Source organism: Falco biarmicus, chromosome 9, assembly GCF_023638135.1.
Source record: "Falco biarmicus isolate bFalBia1 chromosome 9, bFalBia1.pri, whole genome shotgun sequence".
Classification (NCBI taxonomy): Eukaryota; Metazoa; Chordata; class Aves; order Falconiformes; family Falconidae; genus Falco; species Falco biarmicus.
The window spans coordinates 25,019,324-25,046,315 of record NC_079296.1 but is presented as its reverse complement, the minus strand read 5'-3'; the positions used below and the strand labels follow the sequence as shown (position 1 = coordinate 25,046,315).

Sequence of the window (26,992 nt, the reverse complement as noted above, 5' to 3'; positions counted from 1 at the left end):
ACTGCCGGGAGGCTCAGCTCGGGATAGGCGCATCCGCATGCCCGGAGCCGGCTCTGGAGCGGTGCTCTTGGATGGCCGAGTCCGTGGGCACGCTGTCACCCAGCAGCTCCTCATCCCAGCTGCGCTGCCTTACGCCCCTTACCCATACCCAGTCTTCGTGCATGCATATATACAGGGCGAGGAATACCTATGCTGCTGTAAATACGTATATGTAAATACACATCAGGCACAACAGTGAGTGACGGCTGCTTTGTCTCAGGCAGGAGCACACGTACCGAATCAGGAGAAAAGCTGGGTGTTGCTCCCGCTGATTCGGCGCGGCGCGGTGTCCCGCTCCCGCCCCCGGCCCCGCTCCCGGCCCCCGGCGGCGCGGCGCGGCGCAGCGCGGCTGGTGACTCGGCGGTGTATTTCAGCGGCGGCGGCGGCTTGGCAACGCTCGGGGCTCCTCCCCCCGTGTGGTGTTACCCTCTCACTTGATCAAATCCTTGAACGTGAACAGTTTCACTGAAAAGCACTTTTCAAAAAAAAAAAAAAAATCCACCAACAGTAAGGAACAGAATCCAACTACCGAGGAGAGAGTTTTTTTTTTCTTTTTTTCTTCTTTCCTTTTTTTCTTTTTTTTTTTTCTTTTTTTTTTTTTTCCCCTGGTCATCGTCTCAGAGGCTGAGGAAGGGGGAAGAGAAAGACGGAGAGCGAGAGAAAGAGGAGCCTTTCGCAAATAATAATTATTATAATTAGAATCCGGCCCCTTTCTCCTTAAAAAAAAAAAAAAAAAAAGCTCTAAACGCAGCGCCTGGTCCCCCCTCCCTCTCCAAGCCCCCCGACTCGCTCCGCAAAGGCATGGAGAAGGGGACCAGCTGCGCTCCGACCTGCCACACCATTTTTCTCGCCTGGACATGGCTCTTACTTCTCTCCTGGTGTTGCACCGGCGCCGAGATAACTTGCGGATCCTGCTCGTCTCCATCGCCCTCCTGGCCGCCCGCCTCGCCTCGCCTTAGGCAGGAGCAGCGGCCGCCGCCGCCGCGGGGATGGCGGAGCCGGCCGGGCGGCCGAGCGCGGGGCTCGGCCGGGTCGGCGGCCGCCGCGGAGCCGCTGCCGGGCGGGGAGCCGGGGGGCCGCGCGGGGCCGCGGGGAGCGGCGCTCCGCTCGGCGGGGGCGGGAGGCGGCGCGCCCGGGGCCCGGGGCCCGGCGGCGGCACGGACCCGGCGGAGCAGCGAGGGGCGCCGGGCGCTGCCGGCGGGCGGCGGCCGGGGTGTGCCCGCGGCCGAGGGGCAGCGCGGCGGCCGGGCGCAGCCCCGCGGGCCCCCGGAGGAGGGGAGAGCGGCGCGGCTGCGAGGGGCAGAGGAGCTGCGGCTGGCCAGCACCACCTTCGCGCTCACCGGGGACGCGGCGCACAACCAAGCCATGGTGCACTGGTCCGGGCACAACAGCAGCGTGAGTACCGCGCCGGGCACCCGGCCGGCTCGGCTCGGCGGGGGGAGGGGGGAGCCGGGCGCCCGGCCGCGGGCGGGGTGGGGGGCTGCGGGGGCAGAGGGGCGCCTGGCGGCCACCGTGCTCGTGCCGCCGCGGGAGGGGACGGGGAGCGATGGCCGCGGGGAAGGAGAAAAGTTTTCCCGGGGAGAGATGGAGGGGAGTGGGACCGGCTGTCTGCTCCCCCGCCCCCCAAGGCAGAGAAGGGGCTGCCGCAGGGGCCGGGCCGCCCGGAGCCTCGTGCTTTGCGGGATGCCGCTCCCCGCGCCGGCTGTCCCATGTGCCGCCCAGCTGGGTCCCCTTCCCCTCCACCTCTTCACATGCCATGTCCACCTCGGCACGCATCGCCGCCTCCGTGCCGGGGGGGCGACCGATGCGCGGTGGCGGTGGAAAAGCCCACCCATCCCACCCCCCCGCTGTGCGTGCAGGTGCCAGGACAGATCCCATTAATTCATTAAGGGCTGGAAAGCCCCCACACACGGTAAGGGGCTCGGAGAGGAGGCAGGTAGTTGCCAACGCGGTGAAAAGTTTATCAAAAATCGATGGCATTGCATGCCTTTTCCCTGAAGTCAATTGATAACAAGTCGCTGAGGTGGCCCCGAAAGTCTGCGGGACCGTGTGTGGTGTCCCAAAAGCCCACACACCATCGTGCCATGGCAGGGCCGGGCCCTCCCTCACACCCTGCTCTGCAACGCCTGGCAGATGGCTGCGGGCAGAACTTCAACTTTCTTTTCGCTTGGTATCAGAAATACTCTTTCCATGCTGATGTGAAGTCAGAGAGCAGGTGTAATTTAAAGGGCTCCAGGAAACCTTTACATCTGGTGAAAATATTCCCGTTATTCTGATTATTATAGCTTGTTACTGCCTTGAAAATGCCTCTTTTATTGTTTTGCCACTATTGGAAATAGGCAAAAAGCAATTAACAGCATAAACCGGATCAGTTGGATTTTCAGTAGTCATTAAAAAGCAAATTGTCTGTCTGTCTAACTACGCACCAGCTATAGCTTCATAATGTACAATTCAACCACCTCTGTTTCTTTGACTGGAAGTTTTTTTGCTCTATTTATTATTGCTTAGGCAATAATTCTGACAGCAATGTAGATGTTACTTTGATTTAACCAGTTTTTAAAGGTAGTTGTGCTTGCCAGACATGAATTCCACTCTCGTTAAAGATGAAAGCAAACGTTCAGGAGAAAACAGCTGCATGGTATATTTTGGCACAGTACTTCTCTTTAGGATTATTTATTTTTAATATAACTCGGCATGTAAAAAAACCTATATGTCCTCTCTTTTGTTTCATTTTGGTGCTGAAGCAAGGGGTGTTGAGCAAAAGAAGGTAAAATCCCCCTCCATCCCTTCCCAGGATGGATTTCCAATAGCCTTGACTATTTCTGGTTAAAGTAGCAGAGAAAACTAATTCTGTAGGCATTTGCAGGGAAAAGAAAGGTTATTTTCTCTAAAGCACAGGTCAGAAAGTGATTTTCACAAAATTCTCCCTCCTGCCCTGGTTTCTTTTACAGGAATATGCCACTTAAATAACTAGTTTCTTTTATTCTTTAACTCCAGGTGATTGAGGAGGTTTATAAAGGAAAATGTCTTGATTGTTCATGACTTCCCATTAAGATTTTACACCTCAAGATACCATGCATGAAATCTTCCAACTCAAAAGCACAAGCAAAAGCAAAAAACTGGTGTTTATTGCCAGTGTGGTGTTTGTAGGAAGGAAAAGCAAGCGTGTTAATAAAGGCTAGCATTATCTTTTTGTGATTTTTCTAATATGAGGTTTAGCATCTGGAGGATTTTTCTCTTCTGTCTCTTGGAGAAAACACGTTACATTTAGTGATTAACTGGATTTTTTTTTTTTTTTTAAACAGTGTAGAGGGAAAGTTAAATGCTTGAACCTGGGTACTTTTATTTATTAGCAGAGAAGGCTGAATCCAATGCCTGTTTTTCTGCTGCAGTTCAGTTTTTACCTGATTCTACTGTTGGGGTGTCTGTGGCACAGGAGCATCAAGCTATTTGCCCAAGGTCACTCAGGGAAACGGTGTGGCTTCTTTTGCCAGCCACACCGGTTCCCAGTCACTCACCTCAAAGCATATATTTTCTTAGGTCACGGTATACCTAAAGCAGCAGGAAGGTGTATTGAAAATGGACAAAAGATATTAACTCATGTGTCATGATTGTGCCTAGGGGAGCAGGTAGGACATGTCTGTATGCTATTGTTTCCAGGCTACCAAAGCAGCAAGGAGGTGTACAGCTTGCTTTTACCAATTCCCTGTTAGTCGATCGGACTTCAAAACCTGAGCTTTTGACACTTAGGATTTATTAAAAACATAAGTCAAATTTGATGCAATGAAAACAGTATATTTCAAATCAGATGTTAGTGCTGGGGGATTCCCACCAACTGGATGGATTTTCAAAGAAGAGAAAAGCACAGTAATAAAAACATGTGTGTTTTTTTTTTTTTTAAACTGGGACTTATAGATCTACAAATACCCCATAAAAGGGAGATCATGCAGCTGCTGCATGTCCTGTTACCTAGAATGTTAAACCTTCTGTGGGGTTTTTTTTCAGTATTTTAAGAGCAAATCCTCCTCCCTCTCCTATTCCCCTTTTCTCCCACATCCCTCAAATCTCAATTTAACTTGTTAAAAAATAATCCCTTCCGGGCAGCAAACTTTTGTTTTCTCCATTTGCAGATAGCGAGGTCAGGGTTAGGATAGAGGCAAAAGGCTGGTGAGATCGGGGAATTTGGTTTCTCTGCTTTGTCCTGCCCAGAGGCTTTTTCTGTGACCTTAGGAAAGACAATTAACCTCTCCGGATCTCCTCTTCCATGTTAAATGAGGATAGTACTACTTAGCTACCACAAAGTGGTGGTGTGGAGCAGAATTCATTTCTGCTTTGTACAATACCTGAAGACCTTCAAGTGGAAATTGTTAGGAAAATGCAAAAATACTATTCCTTGTAGAAATCAGGTTTGTGTTCTCTGTGCTCTTGAGAAGGGAACTTGGCTTAATTCAGTGGGTCTGATACTAGAAAAAGGAGAGTTGTACTTGGGTGTCAAGTATCAGTCTGCCCTAAAAGAAGCATTTATTAAGAGAGGTCACTGAAGCTCTTGAGGGACCTGGTAGAGATCAGATAAAATGTTTTCTTGCTAAGGTCTTTCTGAAGGAAGGAGATTTTTTAGTGAAAACTACTATTATTCCCAGAAGATCTGCAAGCCATTCTTTTTTTGAAGCCATTCCTCTCTGAACACACACAGTGTACAAGTGTGCCATTCGGTGAGCAGTAGCATCCTCTGCACTTGTTTCCCCTCTCTCTAGATGGTTATGTTATTGAATGAAATTTTTCCTCGTTCTGCTCACCAGATGCTCTTTCCAACCTTCCTGTGAAGATGATCTGTTTCCTTAGATTATTTTTTTCTTCCTTCCTCTCTCCCTGATTTCTAGGATAAGGACCTGCAAAAATAAGTAGCAGCACCTTTGATGCTATTACAGCTTTAAATCTCGCTATCTTGTTTCTTGACAATAGTTTTTTCAAGAGATTTCAATAAGCTACCGTGGAAAAACACACTTGCTCAGATTGCTCTCCTGATATGATCACTAGTGGAATTGGTAAATGGGGACTGTTGTCATTAGGTTTCAGAGTTGTCACTCTGATGAATGTAGCTGTTTATAGGAAGTACTTAATTCTGTCCATGCGTTTTCCATGATGGAAGTACTACAAATTCTGTGGTGTTGTGTGTGGGTTTTTTTTCATGGTATAATAAGCAAAGATGCACATTTTTAGCTCTCTTTTTACTTCTAGAAGACACTTTTAATTAATTGTCCGTGGAAAGGCCTTGGCTTATGATCATCGTATGCTTTAGCTATCCCATGTCTTTCCAGTAACCAGGGGCAGACTTCAGACATAAAAATGTGAAAATGCATCACAGTAAGAGCAGGAGAGGTCATTGACTAAGGCATGTGCAGATTTGCAGATTGTTTCAGCCAGGCCAAGTTCTTGTGTGATCCTAGGGGTTGGATTCTCCTTAGTGTAGGAAGAGTGTCAGCAGTGCATATTTTTATCTCAGGGCAGTGCAGAAAATAAACCTGGAGAAAGTATAGTGTGACTGAGCAGTATAGATGCTACTTGTGCAGACCACACAGTTGCATTGATGCTTATGGTATGATCAGGCTCTGAAAGTTGGGGAAGGCAGGATGAGAGCTGGTGGGAGACTGAACTGGGACCTTGTTTTATCTTGTCAGCCATACTATAGTGTTTTGTCCAGAGGTCTAGTAAGCCTGTGGCTATCGTCTCTAGAGTTAACATGGTTGCGAGATTCACTCCAAGACTGGGAATATGAGATGTCTTTGGGATAAGGCTCTGGTAAAGAGGAGGCTAAAAGTACTATGGTGTCCTACAGCCACCTGAAATAGAGTTAGAAAGAAGATGCAGCTTTTCATAGTGGTTGAAGAGGAACTAACGTGTGGCAACACCACAACATATGTCAGATTGGGCATTAAGAGGAGTTTCTTCTCAAAGAAAGTGGTGTACCAAGGCATCAGAAAGTTTTGGGGATCTCTGGCTTTGGAGATTTTCAAGACTCATGGACATGATCTGATGGTAACAACCCTGCTCTGAATGGGCTTTTGCGATTCTTTTCCTCCTTCTACCACTGATGCTGTTCCTTTACACTGTGTGAGCTCTGAGGGCTGGCAGTGAAAAGCAGGTTGTACAAGTTCTCGCGCTGAAGCCTGTCTCTTCCGGGAATGATTCTTCTGAATGCTCTTGGCACTGTTCTGGTGTGATCTGCTAATGTACTGGTGGTTTGATGCTGAGACATTACTCACTCCCATGGCGAATTACAAGCTGGGGAGGCTGATGGGCTTGCTGTGTGCCAGGTAGTTTTTCATTAAGACGCCTAGCAATGCAGTGTGTGATGGGCAGAATGAGATGGGCAATATTTGCAATTCCAAATAGTCTGCTATGCTTGGAAGAGAGGAATGGGAGAAAATGAATCTTTAGGCAGGCAATGCTGCATTCAGTTGTCAGCCATGGGTAACTACTCCAACAGTCCAGTTGGATTTCAGTCTAAAATTTTTACTCCTAGAACGCAAAATGGTGTCAGAGCAACCTTATTAATTGCGCTGCATTTGGTAGATATTTTAATTGCTATTCTAGATGGTTTCTTTCTCAAATGGCCTTTGGCTAGGTTGCGGCCTTGTTGCCACTGAAGGTGGGCCAGCTGTGTCGCAGTGCCTTGATGCATTTCCACTTTTCTGCTATCTTTGGTAATGAAGTTTGCCACTGAAGTCCTTCCCCAGGACTTTGCCAACCCATTTTTAATTAATATTCAAACAGAAGATTGAGAAATAAAAATGAAACTCTTGCATGGCAATTGCTTTTATGGTTGCGTTGAGTCAGTAGAGCAGGGAGAAGGCGTCTAGAAAATATTTTTCGGGTTATTTCTCTCCAGACCGATTTCATTGCAAAGGCAGGTCAACGTCCAGTGGATGTGCCTTGATGTTTCTTGTGGATCCCGTGAAGCTGGCAGATTCCCCAGGCCATTACCCTGCCTAGCACAGCAAGCTGTCGATGTTACTGAGGCTCAGAGCTCAGTAACAGAAATGCTTCTGTTCTAGGTGCCTGTCAGCAGTTTCGCTTCAGGCCTCAGTACTTTTGACTTTTTCATGATCAGGAATGAGGCCTAGGATTTGTGGCTGAGCTTTCACCGTGATTTAAATGCAAGCAGAAATGGCTATGTGATTCTTTAATTAATTTTTGTATGGAAAACATCCACACAATTAGATGACAAAGTATTTTGAAAATGGTTTTGAGCAGATAATTGATGTAAGGCAGGAGAAATTTTTCCCAAAAGGGAAGTGAGATGAGACAATATTTTCTTAAATTCAAGGCAGTGGGAAGACGACACTTTCTGAGAGTGCCCAAATTTATAACTGGATTAGTAGTAGATGTTTTAGAAAAAATATGAAAACAGTGTAATCTAATGGGTAAAGCACAGGTTAAGGAGCAAAGATCTTTAATGCTGGTTGTACTAAAGGATACTGGATGCCAGTCTTGCAAACAGTCAAGAATTTACTTAAGTCATACCGTAGTGTCATGCTCCTTAAGCTCCCTGGATGTCTGTGGATAGAATGGAGGAGAGCGGGACATGCTTAGCAGAGTTAGTACTCTCATACAAATCCAGGTTCATTTCAGGATTGAAGGCCAAGCCTGAGTTCATGGTTGGGATTGTTCTAGGACAATTGCAAGGAACCTGCTGGTTATGGAGTTAAGGCTTGGGATCAGCTGGGACCCAGTCCAGTTTATCTTCCAGTGAGAATCTGTGTTTAAAGGTGTGGAGTCCAACCTGCCTCTAATCGAGAGAGTAAATTAAATGTGTTCCTTGTGAAGCATTGAATGCTGTAAATGCAGAAAGTCTCAGAAGCAGCCAAGTATTTGGTTGGATCCTCAGTGTACATTGATGTAGGACTGATCTAGGTTAATTTACTGTAGTTGAGAATTCAACCTGCAGTACCCTACAGCAGCAAAAAATGTAAGTAGGAATGAAAAAATGGGTACAGAGGGGAGGAAACATGGGCAGTACAGCAGGGAGACCTGTGGGCACTTCACGTTCTCTGAGTTACAGCCACAGGGCTGGGGGGTGGATGAGCTTCCTTCTCTCTTCTGCACAGCTGAAGCTTCCCTCTCTCTTCCTTGGGCTCTGGGAGGTGGGAGTTTGAACCACACTGTAAGTCATGCTGGAGACTGATCCAGTGATGTACTCGGCAGAGCCCAACGGGGATTTTAAGCTGAAATAACCCTTAGATGGAAAATACTGCTTTGCTGAAGCCACCCCTTTGTACGCGAGTTTTTTGGTTTGCTTCAACTCCCTGCAGGAATCCAAGGCAAACAAATTCCCAAATCCTAACTTGTGCTTCTTGTCCAGGGAAAGCTGCAGCATCGTTGTTAACATTTCCTCCATGAAAAGAGAAGGGCATGGCAGTATTTCCTTTCCTGCCTTTATGGAGGCAGTGGTTGTGAGGCCGAGGAAACTGAATAAAGTTTGCTGCACATTTGGAGAGCATGGCTGTGTGGGTGTTAAATACATTTGATAAATAATCTGCTATGGCATTTTCAGAGTCGATTCCCAGCCCTCGTGGCCAGCAGAGTCCCAGCACAGAGTAAAAATCAGAAAAGTTTGATGCTGAATAATCAAACCTCTCTTTTATGTCCTCCCCTCTCAGTGCTGAATGAGACCTGACCGCTCTCCCATTGAAGTGACGGCAAAGCCCCCTTGCCCAAGGACCTCCCTGACACGCAGGCTGTCATGGTGCTTTCTCCCCTTCGTATTCTGATGAGCGACACGAACGCTGGCCAGGCAGATCTGCAGAGCACTCCAGGGCCTCAGTGCCCAGAATAGCATCACTTTTAATTAGCTCCAGCGCGGCTGCCCTGCCCCGGGGTGCGGGCGGTGGGAGAGGCTGCGAGGAGCGGGGCTGGGCGCTAGAGGGAGCGTGGGCATCTGCTAAAGGGAGGGAGGCGCGGCGCGGGGCGGGGGGCGAGCTGGGGCCTGGGGATGCCGCTGGAGAGGCAGACCTGCTGAAATTTTGATATGAAAACCCGCCTGGGGTCACTGACTGTGAAACTCTTGCTGTCTGGGGTTCCCTCTGCGAGAGAGGAAAATAGTCCTGGCATCCACTCGGCCGCGGCCAGGCACCTCAGCCTTGCACCGAGGGGTCTCTCGTTGCTGCCAGCTTTGTCTTGAGGGTGGGCGTCCCAGTGCAGGGGTCTCTCACCTGCTGCAGCCTGAGTGATGTGGCCTGTAAATTGCTGGCAGTGCAGCAGGGGTGATGTTAACCTTTGGGGTGCCAGGAAGCAGCAATGAGAGCCCAGGCCTGGAGACTGCAGCAGTGCTGCTCCCCGCTGTGTCTCCGGGATAGCCCCGAGCACTGCTGCTGACAGACCCACCTTGCTGCCCACCTTCTGCCCCCTGCAGCAGTCACAGCTGGCAGAGGAGGGCAGGGGAGCTGCTCTTGGTTGCCTCTCTCCCAGGTGCCTGGGCTGCAGAGGACAGGCTTGTCCTGACAGGTCCCTGCCACTTGGGACTCTGCAATATTTTGAGCAAGTTTTGAGGATGATGCGCAAGTCTTAGCTTTTTTGTTCCTCTCTTTCTTTTCTTGCAAGTGTGGCAGCACAGAAGGGGCTGGAATTCATCCCAGCTGCTGCACGGTGGGACAAAATAACCTTTCTTCCTGGGAAAAGTGGTTGCATGGTGGTTGCGCTTCCTGGCCTCCTTGGGACTAAAACAGATGTCTGGGACTTGGAAACAGGAAGACCGAGCACTGCAAATTGCTTAGGTCGGTGGCGGGCTAAAGGCCTTGGGATCCTAAAAGCAGCTGCTTTGGCCCTGTGTCAGACGGCTGCGCTCACCTGTGATGCTGCGCCCGCCTGTGATGCGTGGGTACTGCTGGCACGGTTTCAGCGCAGTGATGCTGCGGCTGTGCTCTGGAAACACAGAGTTTCTGAGTCCCTTGTGGGGGGTTGGTAGAGGGCTCCAGTGAGGGGTTAGTGGAGTGGAAGGCTTGAGCACAGAGCTCCTGTTGACTTTCAAGGCAGGGAAAAAGCACGGTTGAGTTTGGATGCGCTTCCTTAGCGTGCCAGAGTCCAGCAGGCTGTGCATGCAGGTTTGTCTTTGTGATTTTTGGACTTGCCGTTGTGCCTAATGGGGGTGTGCATCGCCCTGTGCCTTGGCTTCCCGATCTACAGGGAAGAGTTAACTCACATCCAGGGCTGTTCCCAAGGCTTAAAATGGATGGATATTTGCAAAAGCTTTTGGGTGGAAGAGAATGTATCAAACATGATTATTTAGCTCTTGCCAAAAGTGCTTTAGGACCTCATGGGTGCAGGGAGGAAGGAGTGGGAGCTCTAACTGGTTGTTAGCCTTTTCCTGTGGTTTGTGCCTGATTGGAAAATCCCCCCCCAGCTGTGATCAATACAGAATCACAGAATGGCTGGTGTTGGAAGGGACCTCTGGAGATCATCTAGTGCAGACAAACAGGGCTGTCTGTCTGCAGTCCTTACTTGCCTGTGTCAGATGGCTGGGGGAAATTCTTTCTCCACAAGGTAGGGGGGTGGATGACTGTACTTGTGGGCATTTCTCTGTTCTAGGCTTCCTGTCCTTTACCACTGAACCCAGCCAGTTTTGTGCTAATTTTTTACAGTGTAACAGACATGACTGTACTTACAAAGCTCTTACGCTGCCTACTTCAGCTGTGTATTTCAAAGGTCACTAAAAGGAAGGGCAGTAGTATTATGGTTTTTGTTTGTTTGTTTGTTTTGGGTTTGGTTTGTTTTTTTTTAGAAACTGACGCGTGTGAGAGGGGAATGATCTGTTCTGGGTTGTGCTGCTGATCAGAACTACAGTTAGAAGGCAAGTTTTCTGATGCCTGTCCCTTATTGATATGGCTTAATAACAAAGGACTTATTTTCATCTGCCATAGCTCAGATGCTGGATGTATTTTATTTTTAGATGAGATTGCCTGAAAGAAAGGAAAAATAGGTGAGAAGAGAAGCTAGGAGGGGGAAGAACAGGACTCTCATTAATAATAGAAGAGTGGAACATGCTCAGCTAAAATCATTAACAGATTGATCAAGTTAATTTAAAACACTGCAAAGTTCTGGCTGAAAGTGATTTAAGAGCATCTTTATCTGCTGTTCTAATCCTTTCACTAGCATGACTTTCCAGGTAGAGTTATTTCTGATTGCAGCTCCTTTTCAGCTGGATGAGAACCGACATGGTGAAACTGTGGGAGCTGTGATTTTGTGCTTCCATTGGAAATACAGAAACAGGAAAGGGGTCACATGGAACTGGCTCTGAATTATGCAGCTTGTTTGTAATGGGCTGGAACAACTTAGGATGATTCATAGCAGGCCACATGCAGGTCTGTGTGCCTGTCTGTGCCATCTTGTAATGGCATAATGTAGTAGGATGCAAAGTTCAAGAGTCTTGTTAGCTTTTGGAATCATTAAGGTGGCTTCCCCACCCTTTGTATTACACTTCACAGCCCAAGGGGGAAAGTCTCTGCCCCATCCCAGGTGCAGGTGAAGGACTCCTGTGTGAGCTGGGGCAATTAAATCTTCATCCTGCCCTCTTGGATGGGGCTTGGCCTGGGTCTCCCTATGTCAGTCTTCTGCAAGGTGGAGGGCTGTGGCAGTAAGGTCCTTGTTCTGTCACCCACAGTGTCTTTCTAGCTTTGCTCCCAATCAGTAAAATGTTGGTAGAACTTGACACTATAATGGGAGTGGGGATGGGGGTGCAGAAGGGTATCTGGGGCTGGATCCCTGCACTCCTGGGCACACCTACCATCTGCACTGGCACGAGCTCTGTGTTGGCAGTGGGGTTTGCTTCTGTTTGGGTATCAAAAGCCTGGTGTAAGGCACGAGACTGGTGAGCCTGCATGTAAAGGAGCATGGTGACCTTGTGCATGGGAAGCCTTGCTCAACAGCATGTGGTGGGAGAGGCAGGCAGGAGGTCTCTGAAAACCACATTTGCTATCTGGCCTGAAAACAGGCTTGCCTATAAGATGGTGAGATTGTAAACCAATACGATAGCCATGCTGCCTGAGAGGACAGTTATTTTAGAAGAGAGAGAATCTTTATCCAAGCATACTTTGGCAACTATTGGAGCAACACCAGGAGAAAGCCCCATACAGTCATGGTGGTGGCTGTATCAGGTGTTAGAGATATGATAGAGTTGGTTCAATTATCATTGGCCAGACTTTTCTGGGTAGCTGAGCCTTAAACAGAAGGGCTTTCAGAAAAGCATGGGATATGGAATGTGGCAGAGAAAGGTCTGGCCGAGGCACCCCACCAGATTATGATTTCTGCTGAGTGTTTTTGTGGCTCTGCCCCAGCAGCTGTACTGAATGCTTATCTGTCCTGTGAGAGCTGTCTGCTCTCTGAAGGATCAGAAAATGAGTAAAATGCCTGGTGATTTTGCTACGCAACAGAAGTCACCCATCACTTGTCACTTAACCTTTTGCCCTTCCAGGACTCTTCTGTCTCTCAGTGCTTTGGTTGGTTGTTTTTTTTGTTTGTTTTTTTTTTTTTTCCTTCTCTGCCACGATCCCTTGTTCCGCTGCCCCTTTGGAGCGGTAAATAGCAGCAGTCGGTGCATCGCTTTGTGTGTTGAGCTGAGTTGGCTGAGCATCGCAGGTGTGTGTGGGGGCTGGCTGTGGTCCAGGCACTGATCAGCAGGAGCCCTGACAGCTGTGAGAATGGACACTTGGGTGGCTTACGGTTCAGTCTGGATATTATTCCAGGACCTGCTCCTTTACCCAGCTGTACTTGAAGGAGCTCCGTACCTGTGTGACCCCTTTCCCCCCTTGAACTCAGTTCAAATTGGCCAGCAGGTCCCAGTTACCCCTCCCAGGCTGGCTCACCGACAGCATGGTCTGTTGCCTCCGAAGCTGAAACTTTGTTTCTTTTTGCAGGCAACTTAAAACAGCTACAGCATCAGCACCGAGGAAGCCTTACTTTACGGAATTAGTAGTGCTCACCATTGTTTTTGCCAGCCTGCCTGGGAACTCTGTTCCTTTAATCAAAAGGCAACATCGCTGCTAGCGTAGCATTCTTGGTTTGCTTGTACTGCATCTCTTTGTTGCAGGCTCAATTCTACCCTCCCTTGCTTTTAATTAACTTAAGATTATCTTCATTCCTTGTTCCTAGCTCATATTCTACAAGTAACAAAGCCTGCCTTTCTGGGTTGCACTGAAGTTTTGGTCTGGTGACTCTTAGCTTTCTGTGTGCTTTTAAAAATTATTTTATTTTAAAGGTTGTTTTTTTTATATGTGCTTCCTGTAGTGCTACTGGAAACAGGTGATAATCTGGATTGGGGAGAAAGTGTCTCAGTGAAAACTCACAGAAAGGGGAAACGTGTAGGTCTAACTCCAGTGCTGAAGAATGAGATCGAATGTTAAATGGTAAAATAAAGTATTGGATCATTTGAGAATGCTACATCTGCTGTAAAATGAGAAATTCTTGTCTTATTCCCCAAAGACAAGGGTTAGCAGTTATGGAAATCGCTGACTAGTGAGGGCTCTTCTCAGGCTGGGGCTTGAATGAGCTGCAGAGGTTTCTTTATGTGCTCGTCCTAGTGGGGACAAAGGTGAGAGGCAGGAGCTGATCCATGGAACGTGAGGGTGCAGGAGTGAGCTGATATGCGTATGAAAGCATGCGGTGTGGTTTGTTTGGCAGGTCATGGGGAACCACTTTGTCTAACGCTTTCTTACCTATAGGAATTGACTGTAACATTTATTGCCATTGGTAGTGAATATGTTTGAGTATGAAACCTGCTGAGTATAAAACTATACCTGTGTTTATCGCAATCAGCTGCATTGTGAGCACCTGAGAGGAGGAGGATGGGAAGGGCTTTTGACATCTTCTAAAATTCCATTTCGATCACTATGTGCTTATAAAAAATGTGTTTTAGAAATGTAGAAGATACTATGTCAGTGTTTACATGTGTGTAAGGATATGTGACCTGGTAACTATAGAACTAGGTACATAACTATTTAACTAGATAAAATGTAAGTACCATGCAACCAGAGATGACTTGGGACTGTAGTCTGATTTCGCCTGCATTTCCTCCGTTTTTTCTACACCCTCCTGCTGTAGCTCGTGTGTCCTAATCCCTTTATATGGGATTGCAGGTCCCTTCCTTCTCCTCCCCTTGCTGTGGCCTTTGGACAGTTGCAGTGGCTCATATAGCCTCTGGTATGAGTCAGGAGTGAAAGTTTTTTCTGTGCCTGGCATAGCTGGACCTTAGCAGCCCTCAGTTATACACCAAGTTTCTTAGGTTAAACATGGTTGTTCATGTGCTGAATTTTGAGCTCTCGTAAAGCACGTGCCTCCCCTGGGGTTAGTTCTTCTCTGCTCTCAACTGCAGATCTAACTGACCAGGAGATGTGAAGGTAAGGTAGCAAGGTGGAAAAAAGCTGGCAAGTAGCTGAGGTCTGTCCTTGCTAAAAGCATTTTTTTCAGAAAATGCCTGTGATATTGTAGGGTTTTGAGAGATAAGTAGAAAACTGTGCTTAATGGTAAGCATTTGGGAACAAGAAAGGCTTCCCCTGCTCCACCAGGTGTATGTACAGTACGTTGCACAAATCTTGTGTCTTTAAAGGATGCTATATGTAATATGGATGGCATAACCTTGCTGTTTGTTTTTCCCTGCATATGAACTCCCTGAAGAGGAGCCAGCATGGGCATTCCCTGCCAGCCTGTTCCTACAGACCACAGATGATCAGCTGTGTTGGGGAAGACATGGCCTTTTCTGTTGTTTCTGTCTTTTTGACACTGGCCTGTGCTAGTCTCTGGGGTGGTGCACTGGTCAGTTTTTGCTCACTTTCTACCTCCTGAATGTGGGGTCAGGAGAAGTTTTGCTGCTTCTGCGTGATTGTCCCCTGTGGTGAATTCTTGCTGACAGACAGTGCTGGCTACAGGGAAGCTGGTAGCTATTTCGGGTTCATTCTTTATTTAAATGCTCTCCCTCCAGAGGCAGACTTGCGCTTGACTTGTACTGATGCATTTTCCTTGTGCATCCTTCTGCTGTGGCAGCTCCTGCTCGAGGCAGGGACAGAAGATGAACCTAATGGAAGGAATTAGCACCAGAAGAAAAATATGGTCTCCTGAGCAAGTTATGCAGAACTACTGGGAATTTAAGCAGTGTTTTGATGCCCTGCTAGGTCTAACTCCCACTTGGAGAGAAGGGAGGACAGCATTTATTCGGAGTCGGTGTGCAAGTGTCTGCATCATGATCAATTTAGATACGCCATGGCTGAATGATACTTGGAGTTGTCTCTGGTAAAAGCTGGGCAGAGAAATGCTTTCAGGAGACATTTCTCCTACCTATTTAGGTTGATAGAATTGAACCTGTCATTCTCACCTCCCAGGGTGCATAAATTGCTGTCATACAAGCTAAAGCTTTAGACCACTGGTTAAATGGTCTGTCCTGCCATTAACTGAAGGGGGATGAAGGATGTCAGTAAATACATATTATCCTTTGAAGGGGTACTGTTCAGCTGATGTTCATGGTCCAAAATCCACTCTTGTTTACGGTGATTTTATGCTGGTGCTGCTCCAATAGAGCTTGATTTATACTAGTGTGAACAGGACCCTAATGTGAATATTTCTGTGTGCAGCCTCAGTGTTGCCAGTGTGCATCTTTATGTATCTCCTTGGCTTTATGCTCTTGACTTTTTGTGGGTTTTTTTGTTGGGTTTTTGTTTTTCTTTCTCCAGCCCCATCCCCCCCACCCTGGGTTTTCTTTTGTATTGCCCTGAGCTTGGGACAGTGGAAATGAGTTGCCTGATTGTGGAGAACATGACTAAGTCTGCAACTTGAGGGAGGAAGACTGAGGTATTGCCATAGTTTGGGCAAGTATCTCTCTCCTTGTCCTGCATTGGTGGGAAATGCGGATGTTCAAGTATAAGTTTGCTGGAGTGCACTAATGTGTGCCTCTGTTGCTGGGATTAGCAATGCAAACATTGATGTTCATTGGCTACCAGTGATTTGGGCACTTTAGCATGGAAACTGGTGTGTTGGACTTGCCAAGTCTCTGTTCTTCTTGGAGTATTTCTAATGAAAATGTCAGTGTGAAAATAAATTATTCTAAATGCTAGTGTGCTGGTTCTGAGAAAAGGCGGGTGTCCATTCCTAGTGCACACCGTATCTCCCAAAGTCTCTCAGGCAACTGTGTGCTTTCAGCTCACTGCTTTGCTAAGGATCCTCACTGCTTATGAGGAGCTGTGGTTTTGAGGTCGCAACCACTTTCCTGAATGGAAGTTTGGAGGGACAGAACACTTCGTAATAAACCAGCAAACCAGACTTTTGAAAATTGTGCTGTTCTGTAGCCTTGAGCTGGGATTACAGGCTCTTCTGCGCTTGCTGGAGAAACAGCTGCTATGAGGAAATTTATTTATTTATTTTTTTGGCTGGGTAGATAAATAGTACGCAGACTTGGCCAGACAGCCTAAGTGCTGTGTGCAGTCCTTTTGCCAGGTTGGAAATGCTGTTCTGGATCCTCACAGTTCTGCTTGGAGTAACTTGTCACTGGAACCCTTTGGTCTCTGTTATGCTTTCTCTTTAATGAAACTGCTATGCTTGGTTTAAATCCTTGGTACTGTAAAAAAAACTTGCCTTGATAAGGACCTTAGTTTGATGAAGCAGTGGCTTCTGTCAGAGCAGCATGTTTTATTTCAAGGGCTTGTTTTTAATCTTCCTGATGCTGGAGTATGGCAACAATGATACCTTCAAAGCTGGTGGTGATACACTGATGGAGTGTCAGTAAGATGAGAATTAGACCTATATGCCTTCCACTTCTCTGGCTGCTGGCAGTCTTAAACAGGATGGAATTAGAAAGCCTCTTCCATCTGCATGGCTGTGTTTCAACCTGCGTTTTGTAACAGACAGCAACCAGAAAAGCATTAATGCTGTGATAAATCACCAGATGTCATAAGCCATTGAGCTGGTGGTGAAGCAGAGGGCTGTCTCTTGAAGGGGTTGAGTAATCCAGGAACACAGTCCTTTAGAAGTAGCTTTTAGTGATGAGGAGGGCTTCAGTTGCAAAGTTCCACAAAGCAGTGTCCAAACAGCATGTTGAACAAAAATGAGGCTTCTTTAATGCCTTGGTGGAGACCATCCTGGCTTGTGGTGTGGCAAGTTCTCTTGCTGCTTGGCCCATTGCCTATGTTCTGAATTGCTTTTCTGAGTTTCCATGGTGGCAATGACCATCTCTAGTCATGCTGTGCTGGTCCTTCACTGGTCCTGGGTTTAGGTTCCCTACTAGCTCACGTCCTGCTGGCTTATCTCAGGAGTGCAGCCAGTGCTTTATAGGGTCTTGGTGAAAGCCTAGAGAAATCATCTGGGCTTTGGCTCAGGAGTTACGGCTCCTTAGCTCTTGAGGCTGAATGACTTAAAGCACAAATAAACAGTCCAGTAAAGGTGGTATATTTATTAGAGCAAATTCCCATTAACTCTTCTCCATAACAAGTTAAATATATCTAGCTGTTCCTGTCAGTTGTCATACAAGATCTGACTCAAAGCAGTGAATTCTTTGCATTTCTATTGAGTTTAATGGGTTTTGGACATGTGCCCAGGAACATAAGATCAGTTGGGCTGGATGGGACCAAAAGTCCATCTATTCCCAATGTCACATATCTGACATTGCTCAGTAACACAGCTGTATCTGGCACATCTAGCATCTATCTGGTATCAAGCATATGTAGTACACAGAGCTCTGCAAATAATTTACATCTCAGCTTGGTGTTTTTGAGTGTGTGTGGGGCAGTTGATAGAAGGGAAAAAAATTGGGCTTAATCCCTAGCCCCCATCTCCACCCTGACAGGTCTCCCCAGATTATGACTCAGATCAAACATAGACTGTCATTCTGACCTAAAATCCAAACATAAATAAAAAACCCAACAACCCAACACAAACAACCAAATAAAAACCCACATCTCCCTAATTTTTAAAGAATTGTTTAAAGGATTTTTTTAATAGAAAAGCTGAGATTTTTATTTTAAAAGGTTAAACAAAGCATTTGTACTTAAATTCTTATGAAAGCAAATTCAGCACAATTTAGGAGATATAAAATATGCTGGCCTCACTAAGTTGCTATTTGACTGTAAAAAAAAGTTATGCTTGAAGATAATACCCCCTCTGATTTTCTGTGTTATGCTGTGTCTTGGTATAAAGTTGGTAAAAGAAGGTCTCAGTGTTCATGTGCTCTTGCTGGAGGGAAGCAAGGAGCGCCATTTAGATTATAGTGTCTGATGCAGGCCCTACTAGTAAGTAGTGTTGCTTTATTTTAATTACAGGAATTACCTTGCTGATGTCAGCTTGTCAGTCAGCAGGGCAGATGTTTACATGCTGTTCTGGAGGTGACCAGAAAGTAACAGTTACTTTAGAGTGTTGGTTTTTTTTGTGGAAAAAAATTGTAAACTGAAAAATCCAAACTGAAAGGTATGTGTTTATGGTTTGTTTTATAATGTGGGTTTGGCAACAATTTTTGCTAATAACAGCAGTTGACAAAACCTAAAATAAAACTCCCTCTTCTTTGTCCTGTTTAGAAACTCATCAAGTTATGATGGGTAGGTTGGGAGGTTGGTGTGTTCAAGAGTAGAGGTGGAGTTGCACTTCAGGTCTAGATCACTTGGTCCTGTTTCTGAGATCCAAGAAAATATTTTTGGCAAATGCTTTCATTTTGCTTAAAGGGCTCTTTTGTTGTTTTATTTTGGTTTTTTTTACTCCAAAGTTAAGTTGAAACTGAAATGGAGTCATGAGAGTGCCTTTGGAAGCAGTGGGGTAGAACTCACACGTGCATTGCTTGTACAGGATGGAAGAATATGTACGAGCTCATCTTTTAGCCTGTACATTAACCACTGACAAGCTGTTCCCCTCTGTTCCTCAGTTTCTTCACCTGTGGGAGGAAACTAATCTCCTTTGCAAAGCTCTTTGAGACTGACTGTTGAAAATCACTGGAGAAGCACTGTTACCTATAGCTATTTGCAGCTGAGGTTTGGTCTAAGATGCTTTTTCTTTCTCCTTCCTATGGAGAATTGGGTGTTGGCTGCTGTTCAAGGCAAGCAACAAATACGAACCATTCTATTACATTTTTTCAATCTTAATTTTCCTGTGTTTAATGGGTTTGCATAAACAGGAGTTTAAGAAAGGAAAATGGAAGTTTAAAGGAAGTGAAAGTTGTGAGACTTGTGGCCTCTTTGGTTGTGATCCCATCAGTCTGCAGGAGGTTGTAGTCTAAAAGCTGCTGCACAGATGTTCCAATTCAATTTATGGTTTGCTTTTTGAAACATAATTTCATTTCTAAATGTGGAATATGTATGGAGTTGGAGACTTTTCCTGGTGCCGGGAGGAGAGCCCTAGTCTGATTATTTAAAATGAATTAGTTCTGATGAAATATTTAGCCTTTAAACAACACATTTAATACAGCGAATTGCATTTTATTTATTAATGGCTGTTGCAATGAGATTTGGAGAGGAGTTCTGCTAAAACGCACTGTTGTGATATTGAAAAATATAGTAATGACTATAATATTTTGTTGAATTATTAATATCCACTGTGCCTACACAACTACATAAGTGTCAGATTTCAAAATTGTTTTTGTCCAAAGAGTGATATGTGGCCATTGTTTTGCTTTTTTGATACTTTTTCAATTTTTTTTCTTCTTTTAATTAAAGGGACAAAATGAAAGCAGAAAGGACGGTCAGGTGTTGTCACTGTTTAACTGAACTGTCATTATCAAAGCACCCCCAGGAAATGTGTTGAAGATTATTTCTTCCTGCCAGAGCCAGGGCGCTTTGTAGAGACAGATTCGTTGTAGTGGAAAGATTGCTGTTAAAGGGAAGGGTGTGTGGAAAGCCAGGCACAGGGGAGTGAGACCACTGCTTCTTTAGCAAAACACCCTTACCTTACTGCTGCCTTCTCTACCACCAGCTGGTTTATTTGTACACTTCATCCATCCCTTGGTGTGGTTATTGTTGAAGAAAGCTGGAGCACTTTTAGTCTCTGTGGACCAGACTTTCTTCCATGCATTCAGACGCTAATCTGCCAAAGGTTTGGCTTCCAGCCAGCAACTCTGCTCTGTTCAATTTGTGGCTGTGGCCCTGTGAGTGATGGCAAATTCTGCCTGTGGGACCTCAGTGCCCACCTCGAGAGGGATGCTCCTTACCTGATTCATTCCACATTATGCCCAGGATGCTCCTGGATGTTGACTGACCCATGCTTGGTCTGGTATGGCTGTGTGGTGACTTTGCCCTTGGTGTCCCCCCAGCACCGTTGTGTCCCATGCCAATGAACACTTTCAGACAAACTCAGGCCTGGTTTAGGGGACAGGGTAGCCCAAGGATGTTTCCTTTTGGCACCTTGTCTTGGAGAGAAAGGAAGTTTAGCCAGATGGGGGCAGACCCTGATGTGCCAGGTGGTCTCTGGACCAACAAATGGGCCCTTACCTGTTTTGTTTTCTGTTACGGGCATAGTGAATGAAGAGCAAAAGCGATATGAAGGTGAAGTTCTCTCTTCATTTGAGCAATTGGTTTCCCACTATTCCCTTCAAATGGAGTAGAAGCTGTCCAAAGTCTCCCTGGACTTTATTTGGGGCCTGTAATATCAGTACAGGATGGTGAAGGTGCGGGAATACACCAAAGATTTCCCTTATCCACCTAAAACTACTGCTCTGAAAGCATCTAGTTAAGCCACTTGTCCAGTGGCCCCTTGCTTTCTGGTGTGACTTTCCTGGTTGCCAACAACTGGGAAAGTTTGCAAGGCATACTTGTTAAGTACTGGCAAGCACTGTGTTTTCCTCCTCTTCCCAGCATCTTTCCTAAGCTATTTAATTTTCCAACTGAAGCTGTCTATCCAAAGGGATTCTTTCTATCCTGAGGCACTTTGAAAGATCTAATTGATGAGTCTGCACCTGGAAATGTAATTGGCCTGGCTGGGATGGAGTTACCTTTCATCATAGCAACCCTCATAGTGTTGTGCTTCGTACTGGTGGCTAGGAAGGTGTTGGCAATGCACCAGTGTTTGGCTGCTGCTGAGCAATGCCAGCACAGCATCAAGGCTGCTTCCCCTGGCCCACAAAGGCCAGTAGGCTGGGGGTGGGCAAGATGCTGGGAGGCGATACAGCCAGAACACCTGACCCAAACTGATCGAAGAGATGTTCCATACCATATGGTGTTGTGCTCCACAATACAAGCTAAGAGAAAGGAGGAGGAGGGGGCATTTGTTGTTAAGGCATTTACCTTCTGGAACAACTGCTGTGTGTAGTGAGGCCCTGCTCCCCAGGAAGTGGCTGGACATCGCCTGCTGTTGGGAAGTGATGAATATACTTGTATTTTTTCCCCTTTCTTGACTTAGGAGATTTTTTTATCTTACTTTCTTCCCCTTGTCCTGCTGAGGAGGGGAATGATAGAGCAGTTTGGTGGGCACCTGGCAGCCAACCAAGGGCAACCCACCACAGGTGTACATAATACACATACAGGCCTTATTTGGTAATAAATTAGAAACTCTTTGACAAGGAGATTCAAGTAGGAAGAAGGTAAAGTGCTATTAGCATTCTGGGCTTTATGGAGGATAAGCTAGCTGCGTGTCTTAGAGTAGAAATCTTTACGGTGATCCAACAGGTTGCAATAAACAACTTTGTCATGGCCAAAGTCACCTGGGTTAGGATGACCATCGTTCTTAACTTTAGGAGCCAAATGTCAGAATCTTTTGTTCAGGAGCCAAAGGATATGGTTTGCAGAGAACTGATGGGAGAGGTTGCCCTGGACTTCATCTGGGGACAGGGAATTGAATCACTTTTTGCAGGCCCACCATGGGATGAGGTTGGACTTTGTGTGCAACTCTCAGAGAGAGTGAAGTCAAGAGAGTAATTAATCAAAATCCACTGAGGAGCTGGAGTACAGAACTTTTGCTACAAATTATTGTGGGAGAAAACTTGATGCTCGTGCCCCTGTTTAATCTCGGAGATGTTTCTCTTATGATAGCAGACGTGAGCCACAGTGACTGCACAGATACCTGGATTTGTCTCATTGGCTTTGCAGAGCGTGTTAATCTATTGTGAGGAAGAAAGCCACTTCAACTCAGAGGCCAAACTTTCTAGTAAACAAACTTTCACTTCTGTGCAGGCGTTGGTCAGAGAGAACTGATGGTAATAAATAAATTAGGTTATATAAAACTTCTATGTTTTAAATCCATCTGGACTATAAATAGAGGGATCTATACAAATGATGTGCTGAGTGAATACACCAACCTTGACCCCTCTAACTGCTCCAGGTAGCAAATACTTCCCTCTTGCTTGTTTGAACACTTTCTGGGTGCTTGTTGCTTATGTTTTGCCACCAGACGTTGGCAGCCTGCTTCTGCTTGTCAGAAGACAGATTTTGCTTATGACTGCAAGAGACAGTGATGTAATTGTGACCACCCAAGGCTTGGTCTGAAGCCTTGCTTCCTGAAAAAGTAACTGGAGGTTGGCTCATCTTTCTTCAACTTTCACTTTTGTTGTAGTCTTAGGCTGTGAAGTGTATTTATGTGGTGATTGTCTCAGCAAAGATATCACCCGTATTTTCTGAATTTCCAGATGATGTCTCGCTTGTTTTATATATTTATATGTGTGTTACTGCGTATGTGATGGAATAAAGTGATTTCTGCTTGCTACTTTTCCCTACTTAGACAGTAAGGGTATGAACACTGAGGGAAGATGGTCTGCTTGCAGGCATGAATTGCTCGGGAAGAGGGGGAAGGAGCAGCCCTACTTTGTGTGTAGCCAGCTGGGTCTGATCTGGATCAGGTGCTGGGGAGTGGCTCTGTCCCCGTGTAGTTCCCTTCACCTGTGTTAGAGCTGCAGCAAGCCCTGAATGCCAAGAGTATGAAAAGGTGACTGAGGATTATAGCCTGAGCCATGCTACTTCTGATCTGTCCGGCTATTCCCTTGTTAAGCATCCTCTCTCAGCGGCGTTCTCTATCCTGCTATCACTTAATGGAATACTAATTGAGTGTAAACTGTAGAGAGTTTAAAGTATATAGCCTACTGTCTGTCTGTCTTGTTCTGGCAAGAGGCTGCTGGGAGAGCTTGAGCTTCCTTGGGGGAAGCCTAGTGTAGATCTCTGAGCTGAACGCAAGCCAGGTTTTGGGTAAAGCAAAGCGGAATGAGTTTGTGTTGAGCCCGGGCATGTTATATTGACTGCTGGTGTTGATGTTCACAGGGAAGTCAGCTGTAGTAAGGAGCATGAATATTTTGTGAGGAAACTGCATATTAAAAATTTATGTCAAAGTATTTTCCCCAAAATTGCTTGCGCTTTTTGCACCTGGTAGAAGACAGAAAAAAGGAGGAAGGCACAAGGAAAAGCTATTGAAATGCTTTATTAATAGACTATCTAAAGGGACTTTGCTTTCATCATTGAAAAATATTAGTCCTACTAAAAATTTATTTTTAATATTTCACTTGCTGTTTCCTGGTTTTGTGGCAAATGTTAAATGAAGATTTTTTTCTTTTACTTAAAGATTTCAACTGCACATAGTTCTAGTTTTAAAATGAGAATAAAATCAATACCATGAGTCTCTGTAAGACTCATGGGAGAGGAGAGTAATTACAAAATTACTATTGATGTCTTTCTCAATATAATCAGTTCTCCAAGAAAACTGAAAATTTCTTGAAAAGTTTCAGTTTTAATAAAAAAGCTTTATGACAGACTACAAATTTTTATTTTTCTTTAGGAAATTGTTTTGATTTTTGGTTGTTCGGTGCTGGAAAAATGTTTTAAGTATTTCAGGCAATTTTAAAAATTGTATGATAAATGTTTACAAGAATGGGGAAAACGCTGAAACTTTAAATGGAAGCATAGATACTTTCCAATTGCTTCCAGTCATGGATAAATCTGTCAACACTTACAGTCTGAGCTAGGAAGTTTAAATACCAAGTATCATGTGCTGAATGTTTATATTGAACTGTCTACAATCAATCCACAGGGTCAACTTTTAAAATGTCAGAGGTTTAAATAGGATGTGTTGATGGGAAGCTGAGATTTGCTCAGAGCACCCATATGCAGACCAAGATGCCACATTTCTCACATGTGGTACTCATGGCTGATCAGTTACTGGCAACGTTTCTTAAGTTATTGGATCTGTCTGTAAAGATTTTTTTGCATGGTGGGGTTCAGGACACTGGAGCTGCTTCTCTGTTACCTATTACTCTTAACACATCTCTGTTAACATCACTGGGAGCTTTTTGCCTAGATACTTCTAGTGTTGGATTTCTCTTTTTTTTGCTGCAAGAGAGGAAATGGCTTGCAAAATCAGGTGAATTAAGGACTATTTCAAGGGAAGAGCTGACTGTTGAAATTCAGGAAAGAATTTAACATGTGCTTGCAGAGCAACAATGGATGAGGAGAGACAAGGGGGTTTTGGCCTATTTGTGTAGCAGTTGACAAATGAAGGCAGGAGAAAAGAAAGCTTAAGACGTTAATGGTCAATTGGGAGATTTGGGTTTATTTAGACTTCAAATGCTAGCCGGCTGCTTATAGTACAACTTCCATTGCCTCTGGAAATGTGGAAGTGCTTCCTTTCTTCCACCTGTTAGAGCTTGGATCACAGGTATGAGCACTGTGGCTGTAGGTGTAATGAGTGGGGTTAGTGAGGGGGAGCAAGGTACCATGCATGGCAGGTGTGAGGATGCTGTGACGTGATTATGAACGGAGCTGACATGGTTTGGGGTAGAGGACATCCCTTGCTCTTTGGAAAAGCAGTGCCTGGAGTAATGAGAACCTGATGGCAGTTGGGACTTCTGTGCTGTTATAAGTAAACTGCCACAATACCGGGCTTCAAAGAGCTGACTTGTGATCCAGTAAGATAACTGCAGCGTGCCTATCCCTTTTCTTTCCCCATTCTTTCTGTTGGAGAGAAGCTAAAATGCTGTTGATCACACTGGCTTCTGGTAAAAATATGTATGAAAATCTTTCCTTCAGTGAAAATGGCACGGTACAGTACAGAACTGTGTTCAGGGGAACCACTGGTGAAAACCTGTGGCTGGCAAGCTTCGCAGTGTCTCACCACTCTCGAATCCTGAATGTAAAAGGAAACTCTTTGCTGCTGTGCTGATTGCCCTGTATCCACCGCTTGGTGTGCCCAGACTGCAGTGGGAATTTTTCTCCAGGCCTGTGGTATCTGGGCCTCAGATTGATGCAGCTGACGGCGATGGGAAGTGTCTGTCAGGGACACCCGGCTCCAGACTGTGCCACAAGTCTGTCTGCAGTGCTAGCCAGGACCCCCAGGGAGACACAGGGAAGATGACACTCCCCCTCTGCCTCTTCTTATTCTAGTCTGCTGGAGAAAGGCTTGATGTCCAAGACAGAAAACTTGTTCCTTTTCAAATGGTTCCTAAAAAATTGGATCACTTGAGTGTTTTTGGGGAAAGTTGTGGAATACTAGTCTTGGCAATAGCCCAGGAACCACTGTTCCTTGACTTGTGGTATGCATAAGCCAAACACCTCCAGCCTGTCAGCCCTTGGTGTGTTTGGTTTGGCATCAGTGGGGGTTTGCTGTGTGGTGTTGGTTTGGTTTTGGTTGGTGGTTTGGTTTTTTTTTTTTTTTTTTTTCAGTTTGTGCTTTTTGGTGTTTTTTGTTTGTGTGGATTTGGGGTTTTTTTTGGGTTTTTTTGTTTGTTTGTTTTTCCCCTTAGGTTTTTTTTAATTTATTTATTTTAAGGATGCTTGTTAGCCAGTGGCTGCGAAAAGTTTTATATAAAGTGCTTCCTTATCTCAGACTGGAAGATGATATATGTTGAAAGTCCCCACTGCAGGAGGCAGGCTTCCTCACAGAATTTGAATGCTTTGAGCCTTGTGGTCAGTTGTTTCTGTCCTGAAATGTGTCATCAGGGCTTTTGCTAGTATGGTGGATGTCACTGCAGCCCATATGCACCCCCCTGCTTCTGTGGGGTCATGCACTTGAAAATGGCTTTGCTTAAACAAGCAGCTTTACTGGATAGCTGATAAAGACCTTCACAGGAGCTGAGAGAGCTGCCTGCTGATCAGTGAGCTGTCACCTGGCATCAGGATTTGGTGCCATGTACTTGGTAGGTTTGGACTCTCTGTTATGGTAAATCTTACGGGCTCCTTGAAAGGACTGAGGTGCTCTGGTCCTTTGGGAATTTTGCCACAGGTTAATGCTCACTGTGAGACTGAGAACTTATGGTAGATCAGGTATGTTTGGGTCCAGCAAGGAAACATGTTTCATTGAAAGTGAAAGCTGAAAACTTTATGGTGAGGAGAAAAAATAATGCACTTTAAAACGTTTACCCAGCTTTTTCTGGTTATTGTCATTGTTATTTACTATGTTAGTGGTTTAGAGCTTGGATGTTGGATCCAGCCCTCTCTGCTTGACTCCTTATGGTGCTAATGATCTCTGCCCAAAGAGCCTTCAGTTCAAGCTCAGCACCCTGGAACAAGAAGAGAACCCCCTGGCTCTGACCACCAGCTCTCCTCTGTGCTCTACAAGGCACAGTGCCCTGGGTGCTGGGAGAAGAGCTGCCATTCAGGTATTACTCAGTGTGTTGTGGGCTGTGTACTGAGGGAGTTGAACTGCTCATCTCTGAGTGTCTCTGTTTTGAGAACACACTGATTAGGAGCAGGTAAAAATAGCAGTGTAGGAGGATGCACTCTGAAAGACTGCCTTAAGTAGGCAGGAGAAAATAGAAACTTTGCTGATTATCTATATCTATATATACATACACACACCCCTGCTAGGAAACTCTTCAGGGAGTTGGAAATGCAGCAGCCTCTTGTGATCTGGAAGCAGCTGGATGGATTATCCATGAAACATGTTTTGTGACTTTGGTCATCAGCTCCAGCATGTCTGGCCCTGTCTTCAGGTTTTTGTCCTCACCTACCTGGTCTGCCAGAATGCTTTTCCCACCCCTAAAATCTTTGCTTCTGGAGATTGTCTTCCAAGAAGTTCTTCCTTGTTTAGT

At 45.7% G+C, this 26,992-nt stretch overlaps 1 protein-coding gene across 1 annotated transcript in view; it reads left to right on the top strand.

Annotated features, from left to right (window-relative positions):
• Positions 1-797: 797 nt before the first annotated feature.
• The window catches only part of SORCS3 (sortilin related VPS10 domain containing receptor 3), a 304,283-nt gene continuing 278,088 nt past the window's right edge, over positions 798-26,992 (top strand). The window contains exon 1 of the mRNA XM_056352025.1: positions 798-1,434. Within this exon, the coding sequence (XP_056208000.1) occupies positions 841-1,434 (594 nt within the window). The 5' untranslated portion in view covers positions 798-840. The remainder of the gene's footprint in view (positions 1,435-26,992) is intronic.